The following is an 8,626-nucleotide window of genomic DNA, read 5'->3' as shown; positions in this document are numbered from 1 at the left end:
TTCAAGTTTCCTGAATCCTGATTATTTGATTAATCGAAAAAGTAATTGATAGAATAATCGCTAAATAAATGATCGATATTTGCAGTGTGGTCTACCTGGAATCTACCTGAGGCCTGTGTGACGGTGAACGAGGGTCCACAGAGGGTCTGAGCACCACACCTCTAAGAGTTTTTAACGGTACGTATGGGACGCACAGACCACTTAGCCGTGATTGGCTAGCTGTGCTGCCAGCATCCAGAAAAAGTGTTTCAAGGTAGAAAAAACTGCAAGTTGGTTACTATGGTGATCAGGACATGCAAACCGCTATAGAGAACCGAGTGAGATGACCTGTTAGACACAGAGACCACGTGCGCCGTCTGCAATCGACCTTTTTCACGGCAGCAATATTGAATAGATAATGTTTCATCCTAATGTAATGTTACCAATGATACTAATTAAGTCTCTGTTCCATTTAGTGTAGCAGAGCCTTTCCAGTGAGTCAACATTGATACACCTGTACAGGATGTAACATTGAACTACTAATAAGTCTATATATGATGACAAAGGTCTATTGTCAAGACAGCATGAACAAGGCCTAAGGCAGTGTCTACACACCTTATGTACTCTAGCTTTGTTATTTCATTGGGGAGTGTGCAAATAAACATACAACATACAACCCTGTGTTGTGAGGTCAAGAGGTCAGCACATTAGGCTATAGTAAATGTAATGATTAGTTGTTTGAAAAGCGACATAATACGTAGATCCATAATTTGCTCTAAATCTCTGAACTAAGGATGACCCTTACCAGTTCAATGTGATCCTGGTGGAACTGGTCCCCGATCTCCCGAAGTTTACGACCAATTTGCGTCTCAACGCTCATTCCTGCTTGCTCCTCGGGCCTCTCTACCATCCTGTGGTCTTCCTCCTCTCCTCCACCCTCCTCCTCCTCCTCCTCCTCTGCCTCCTCCTCCACCTGCCTCTCTCCCCGGTCTTCCATCGGCTCAAAGTGCGCTGGGAAATGCGAGCGTAATCCAGCGTTGCCTGGAGCAAAATATAGTGGGTTTGTTTTAATGGATTTTTGTGGTCATGCATCTCTCAAACACATAGTCCACGCTGAGACGGAATCCAAAGAGATTAACCATCATCAGCAGTACATTAGTCGATAATGTTTGAACTGCTCAGTTCAGTCAATTTAGAAAACTTGAATTTCCTTCTTTGACTGGACCGATTATAGTAAGGAAACAGAAGAAATCCCCTCAGGTCTTATGATAAGCCCTACATTCTTAATTTACCAGTAGTGTTTATGACTTCAGACATAGCCAGCCCTTTGTCTGGCTCAGCAGCTGGCTTTAGTCAAACACATATACTTTAAACGCTACTGCATTACTGTCAGCAACACAAACAGGCTCTATCAGACCTATGGACAAATTATATGGTAGGTAGGTACACTAGTACAACTCAAAAGTCGACAAACAAGAGCGAGGGAGAGTGTCGGCAGGCGGGAAACAAACTCGGTAACCCACTGCTTTTCCTTTATTATTTCTTCTCTGAGTTTAGTCACCGCGCTGGCATGTGCTTCTGCTGTCATGCAAATAGGAGGGAAAACAATCATCTTCATGTAATTCTATGAAGACCTGTCCTGTTTGATTCTCCTCAACCCCGCCTCTCCCTTGTCACTGGAAAATAACCAAGTAATGTAGCGCTGGCATGGGAAAGTGTTTTGGGGAAGAGCAGCAGAGATGTTGAGAGGGGGAAAAGTGCCATTGAGCCAAGCAAATGGCATTATTGGTTAAGGAATTGAAGGACAAAGTAATAACAGTTGATGAAGTGTATCTATATTTGTTGTTTAACCAAGGACAATATGCACCTCTCACTGGCTGACTCTGACTCAACAAACAAACAAAGAACATATTACCCAACAGTTTTATTCACTTAGAGTGATGTCACACTTATTTGATAAGAGCTGAGCAGACAACACCAAATCCAAATTTGTACACATAGGGTCATCGAGATGCTATTGCATGTTTGTGTATCTAGGAAATTATAGTACTGACATAAAGTTGGATTTCTAAGCATAGAGTTGAATTTAAATAGCAGAGAAGCGAACCCATGGTGAAACACTCTGACCACAACGACGCAGTTTGGAAAGTGTTCTTATGTCTTAAACTAATGTTTTTTTTTTAAATAATCTCTCTCAGGGCATAGTATGTAATGAGGAAGAGATCTACTGGCTCTAGGGATAAAACCTTTTGACTCAGAGAAATTAAAGCAAAATTAATATTGAAATGTAATTGTTTCATCTACCCCCAGAAAAAAAGAAAAGAAAAAGAACTTCCACTCTCCAATCCCCACACAAATTAGCCTAAATTTGTGACCCGCGCAAAAGTCATCAGAGCAAGAGACTAAACTATTTTGGTCTCGCCACCTCCGATGACACTTTCCCACGGAGGACTTAATAGGCTCTATGCACAGCAGCCATATTGAACAGAAATTGGGCCCCTTCCTTGCTTCCTTCACAGGTGTTACCAATGACACTAATGAAGGCTCTGTTCCATTTAGTGTAGCACGGTGGTTCTCAATTTTTTTCATTTCAAGGACCCCCATAACTCTGAGAGTGTACAAATGGAACCAAATGGACCCTCCCGGGTCCATTTGGTTCCATTTGTACACTCTCAGAGTTACACCCTCTCAAGGAACCATGAGGGTCCCTGGACCACACTTTGAGACCCACTAGTGTTTCTAGTGAGCCAACATGCACAATATCAGCACCTGACTCTGTTTGACCAGAATGGAACAGAGCCTTCATTAGTATCATTGGGTAACACCTGTTAAGGAAGTAAGAAGATTTTCTCCAAAATGGCTGTTGTGCATAGAGCCTATTGTGCAGTGTGCACGTTCTCAATCCACACGTCCCCCTTCTTACCGTGAAGAAGAATGTGGAACTGCTGCTGCTGCGACCTGCAGGGCAGTGTGTTGATGCTGATGCTGTTGTTGTTGTGCGTCTGTGACGTGGCGGAGGCAGCGGTGGCGTTGGAGGCGACGACGGGGGACTGTCCGGCTGTGGCCTGCGCGGCCCGGTCCTCGTACTTGACACCCATACAGGGCGTTCCCCAGTGCTGCGAGATGGGACGAAACATGTCCTCCTCCTCATCATCCATGCGACGCCTCAGCGGTAGTCTCCCTGACAATGAAGAGACATAGAACGGCACCTTCAGACTGAGGCGGAACTGTGTGTGTGTGTGTGTGTGTGTGTGTGTGTGTGTGTGTGTGTGTGTGTGTGTGTGTGTTTGTATTACTATACTTGCGAGGACCAAGTATAGTAGAATTTGAAGAAATCTACATTGTGAGGACAGTTTTCCTGGTCCTCACAAGACAAATGGTTGTTTTATAGTTCAAAAAATCATTTTTAGAAATACGTTTACAATTAGAACAACATTCAGGTTAGGGTTAGACATTTAGAGGTTAGGTTTGGTGATTGGAATTATTAGAGTTAAACATGATTTATACTTAGTTGCGCGCCAGTGTCATGCACCGAAAAATAGCCGATCTATAAGCTCACAACGCGTCGCAGCGCGACGCGTTGTGGGCTTGTAGATCTGCTGTTTTTCGGCTTTAGGCTTACGGTTAAAAATGGCAAAATAATATATATATATGTTTTTAAATGACATTCATAAAATGGCTGTCCTAAAGCGTTGATGTCCTCACAAGTATAGTAATACAAACCCGTGTGTGTGTGTGTGTGTGTGTGTGTGTGTGTGTGTGTGTGTGTGTGTGTGTGTGTGTGTGTGTGTGTGTGCGTGTGTGTGTGTGTGCGTGTGTGTGTGTGTGTGTGTGTGTGTGTGTGTGTGCGTGTGTTCCTCACATGCGCCACATTTTGGACAAGGGGACAGCATGTTTAATTATTAACATTAATTGAAATGTTCATTTACAGCAGTTTCATATTGTTAGGATTTAGGGTTAGGCATATCTATTAGGTTAGTTTAATGGTCAAGGTTCGATCAGTTGTGGTTAATGTCATTATAAGGATATATGGAATGAATGTAAGTCAATGCAATGTTCTCAAAAGTTAGCAAAGCGTATTTGTGTGCACGTGTGTGCATTTTTGTTTAATAGAGCATACATTTGCACTTGAAATTACTAGAAAAGTAATGCAAGTGAGGTAGGTACTGTAGTTTTGACAGTTGTGGGTGTAACTATGTGTAATAACCTTGCTCTAAACGGTAAGATTAGGGTTGTGAATGTTTCATGACAATAAGCAACAACAACACAAAACATCAATTTGCAGGCTGTAGAAACATTGCCCTCTGGCAACTGCAAATTTACCCCGCCCTGGCAACAACAATACAGGTGAGCATGCCATTAGTCATTATTATAATTTAGGTAAGTAGCTTATGTTGACGTAATCCTGTAATCAGCACGCAGTGATGCGTTGCCTTGAATATGACCATGGTTGGATCAGTCGGTGCACCATTAGACAAAGATAATGAATACCTCATAAGACAAATTTAGGGATACGGCTAAGCACCTCTGCCAACTGTGCAAATAAATGCTGCTTTAGAGGCAAGAGGAGCTACAATTCTGGAATCATCCAATGTGGAGTGAACCCAGTGGGTGGCTAAAAATGCTGTGGATGATTTGCCCCCCCTACGAACCCCACACACAGTGGATTTTGCCAAGCTCCCCCTGATAATGTGGCAAGCCGTAATTGAGTGCCAACGGATCTACGCTCACAGGCAGATTTCCTCTGAATCACCTAAAGCCTGAGTGATACTAGTTGTGCGTGGAAAATAGCTGATCTACCAGCTCACAGCACGTTGAGGCGCGGAGCGCTGTGAGCTTGTAGATGGGCTATTTTCGATGTGCGACACCCACACGCAACTAAGTATAAATCAGGCTTGAATCTGCAACAATGTGTGCAACAAAGTGTGCTACAGAGCACAGCAGTCAAGGGATTAGGTTCCTCCTGCACACTCCTGGCACACATCAAAAAGAACCATGCTTCATGTTCACCCTCCCTCCCTCTCCCTCTCTATTTCTCCCTCTCTCTCACACACACAAACACATGATCTGGATAGCTGCCTGTCTACTCTAATAGGATACACACAAAAGCTTGTGAATTCACCTATAGCTCCAGAGTGAAATGAGAGGGGGAAAAACTAAACAGCTCTCCCCTCACGAGACTCTTGTCGCACGCAGCAGCCAAGTTTAAGATGAGGGAAAGGAAGAGAGCAAGTTTCGTTACGTCTTCAACTGCCTCTGCCCAAAACAAACACAACTCACTCTCCTTACCTGCGTAATGCCAACATGTGAGCTATTGTTTGAATTTTGCCATAGGTGCCTCTGTTTTCCTTGTGTTGTGCAAGTGTGCAATAAACGATTTGGACTGACTGCAAAGATGGAAGAGGATCACCTGGTGGCATTGTGTTCATTAGTCCTATCACCTGTGTTGAAAGTGTCCCTTTACGTGATGTCATGTCACGTTGCGTCAAAAGAAAGGATTACACTTTGAGAAGCTCTGGAAAAACACTAGAGAGTAGCTGAGACACACACTGATTGTGTCAAATGTAATTTCTGAGACAGCAATGTGAAGAAGAACAATATGGACCGATGCAAGACCCTATACTGACCTCTCTCATTCCAGAGAGGGGGAAAATGCTCAGGAGTTTATGGTGAAATACAGACTCATGAGTTGTGTATTCGTGAAAATTCAGTGTGGCTGTTAGCCTGTTACACAAATGTATCGTCATGCTTGTTTAGGCAAATTAAGCAATATGTGAGTTAATGCAACCTCAGCAATATAACTATGTGGCAGTAGCGAGTATGACTGAGATCAAATGTGCATTTTGTGTGTCAAAGTAAACATAGCACAGTGGGTCTTCAGTTCCCACTGCAGCCAACAGAAGGTTGGCATGGCTTCTCACAGTGTCAGACACATAAAAACAAACACACGCACACACACACAGACAATATGCCCGGGGCATCAGAGAGGCCTGGCAGCCACCACCACAGGGCGGTCTGAGGGGCTAAGCTACAACAGAGAGTGGCTCCCTCTGCTGTACCATCTGTGCACCCAGGTTTTGCTCCATGGCTCTGGCCGGGAGGGACAGACACAAGGGTGAGCTCTGCTGCTCCAAGTAGCTACTGTACTACAGTATAGGTTCATGTAGGACAGACAGTGCAAAACCCACAATAATCGGTACAATAGTCAAGGTTTAATTCGAAGGACTACAGAGTTGTGACCACAACTTCACACCAAAATGGCAATGTGTTGTGACAAGTTCAGAGAGTAGTTATATCAATAATAAATGTAGTTTGCTTGTTATGCTGACTGGAAAGTAGATCTGCTCTGATGATCGCACTACAAAAAAAGACAAAGAACGGTTCTAACTATACCGTTATATGTCAAACTACCATTACATACGTAAAGAAATGTAACTTGGGTTTGGGTGGACCAGGATCAGAGGAATGTGCCGTGCGGAGTGCCATGGATGGACACCGCTGTGCGTATACATGCCAAGTCCAACTGTCCATCTCTCAAATACACAATCTACACAATCTACGAACCAGCTCTAGTTTCTAAGAGAAAATTACTAAATGCTTATAGTTTGACTATAACCTCGAACAAATACACACATTTAAAATCTATGTTTAACTTGTTTTCCCCCCATTGCGACCAAATCGTGCAGCGTATTACGATGCACTGTTGGTCATTCACAAGTCACTGAACCTCATAACCACTTAGAAAAGTAGAGGCTATTATAGCTACATTGTGTAAACACTCAACATGCTGTCATGTTTGACATGGATCTATTTCGCGGGAGAGCATATGCGCCTGCTGATCTCCCGCGAAACCAACCTGTCTCCGCTTTGCGAAACTCAACTCTCCTCCAAAAGTATGATCCTACCACAAATTAATAAGTTGCACATTTCATCAGCCAATACATAAAACTTACTTTTAATATATATATTTTTACACGATTGGCGCATATTCCATAATGTCATTGTACCAACCAAAACAACTTAAAACTAGATATAACCCAACCTGTCTGCTCATCACATCACTGTTTTCAGCAGTAGGCTCTAAATCAGTGTTTCCCAAACAGTGGGTCGAAACCCATTTGTGGGTCGCGGGTCCATTTTTATGGGTCACGACTCGCGAGTAAATGTCCCTTATTTTTTTCCCTACATTTTGTTTTAATTATTTCAAAAGATTTTAAAAAAATCCCCCCAAAAGTCAAAAATGTTCATGAATTAAAAACAAATTCAGACATTTTTCAAAAATTATTTCATAAATAATTACCAAAAATCTAAGAAATTCAATAAATTCGAAAACAAATGTTTAAAGAAGTAGTGAAAATAGCCGATCTGCAAGCTCACAGCGTAGCGGGTCCCGGGGCAAATTTGTCTTTTGGGTCTCGAGCTAAAAAGTTTGGGAACCACTGCTCCAAATGACCCAGTGACCATGATGTTACATATCTATTTTTTTCTGAAGATGACGAGTCAACCAACAGGCGATCGGCCGGTCCAGCCAAAATAAAAAATAAAAATAAAATACAATAAAGGAATCATCATCGATTCGCATTGGAAAAACAATGAAGAATCCCTGTTCGATATTAAAGAGCGGTGTAAACATCTGCATCATATGCACCATCTGGCTGCACCGGGGGTGAGACAGTGGGGCTTGTTTCTGCCCGGGCATGTTCAACAACTTCCCCTCACACTTTCTGTCTGACAAACTGCCCGGTACATTATGGAATTAACAACATGGCATCCTCACAACGATGAACCTTGTAAATTAGTGGTTTATTGTGGAACTCACCGCCAGCAAACGCGCTTTCCGTTCTGATGGGTGGTATCTTGACAAAGTGGGGTGGTCACCTTAATGTTTCCTCTGGACTCTTGTATCCTTTTACATTACAGTCATGATCATCATCATCCAGGCGAGTGTTTGCTATGCTGTCTAGTGTTGTGAGTGTTTTGTTTTTTCTCCCTCAGTTGCCACTGACAAATTGGTCCCGCCCAGAAACGCCCCTTTCATGAACCTTACATAAAAAAAACACTAAAAGTAACAGTGTTCTAACATTGTGTGTAGGACAACCTATTATAATTAAAACAATAATAACATGAAGCTGTAGTTTTAACATGTTGGCTGCATTGGCATTGCGTAAAAGTTGCGTTTCCAGTCATAATTCTTTCATAGTTTTCGATTGAATTGAAATACAGGACCCCAATGGAAACAAGCCATAGTGCTTTCTTGGGTTTAATCATTTTAGCATCCTTTTGTATAGAACTGTACGTTCTGTGCTTTTTTTTTGCAAACCGTTATTAAAGTATTCAATCAATCAATCAATCAATCAATCAATCAATCAATCAATCAATCAATCAATCAATCAATAATCATGACATTGACACTGTGGGTAACATTCATCACAAGTTAACTAAAAACGCCCCGTCAAAAACACCCTCTCTCTTTCTTTATCCCTCTCTCACTCTCTCTCTGTTCCAGGACAATGTGACAGTCTAAACGCACAATTAAACGTTTCTGTGCATCATGGTACTGGAGGTTATTGTTTTGGTATTAAGGCAAAGATTGATGCGCATGGCCCTTTAAGAGGACCGTCCTCCTTGGTATCAGAGAGCGGGTGAC

General features: G+C 42.5%; 1 protein-coding gene across 1 annotated transcript in view; it reads right to left on the bottom strand.

Annotated features, from left to right (window-relative positions):
- LOC311063337 (uncharacterized protein) overlaps nt 1–7,932 on the bottom strand; it is an 18,920-nt gene extending 10,988 nt beyond the window's left edge. The window contains exons 1-3 of the mRNA XM_084082722.1: nt 7,799–7,932; nt 2,903–3,160; nt 785–1,020 (exon numbers count right to left, since the gene is read on the bottom strand). Of these exons, the coding sequence (XP_083938848.1) occupies nt 785–1,020; nt 2,903–3,137 (471 nt within the window). The 5' untranslated portion in view covers nt 3,138–3,160; nt 7,799–7,932. The remainder of the gene's footprint in view (nt 1–784; nt 1,021–2,902; nt 3,161–7,798) is intronic.
- Nucleotides 7,933–8,626: the final 694 nt, after the last annotated feature.

This window comes from Gymnoscopelus microlampas (genome assembly GCF_963454915.1).
Source record: "Gymnoscopelus microlampas genome assembly, chromosome: 16".
NCBI classification, from domain to species: domain Eukaryota; kingdom Metazoa; phylum Chordata; class Actinopteri; order Myctophiformes; family Myctophidae; genus Gymnoscopelus; species Gymnoscopelus microlampas.
The sequence above is the reverse complement of the archived record's forward strand: the minus strand, read 5'-3'. Positions and strand labels throughout refer to the sequence as shown.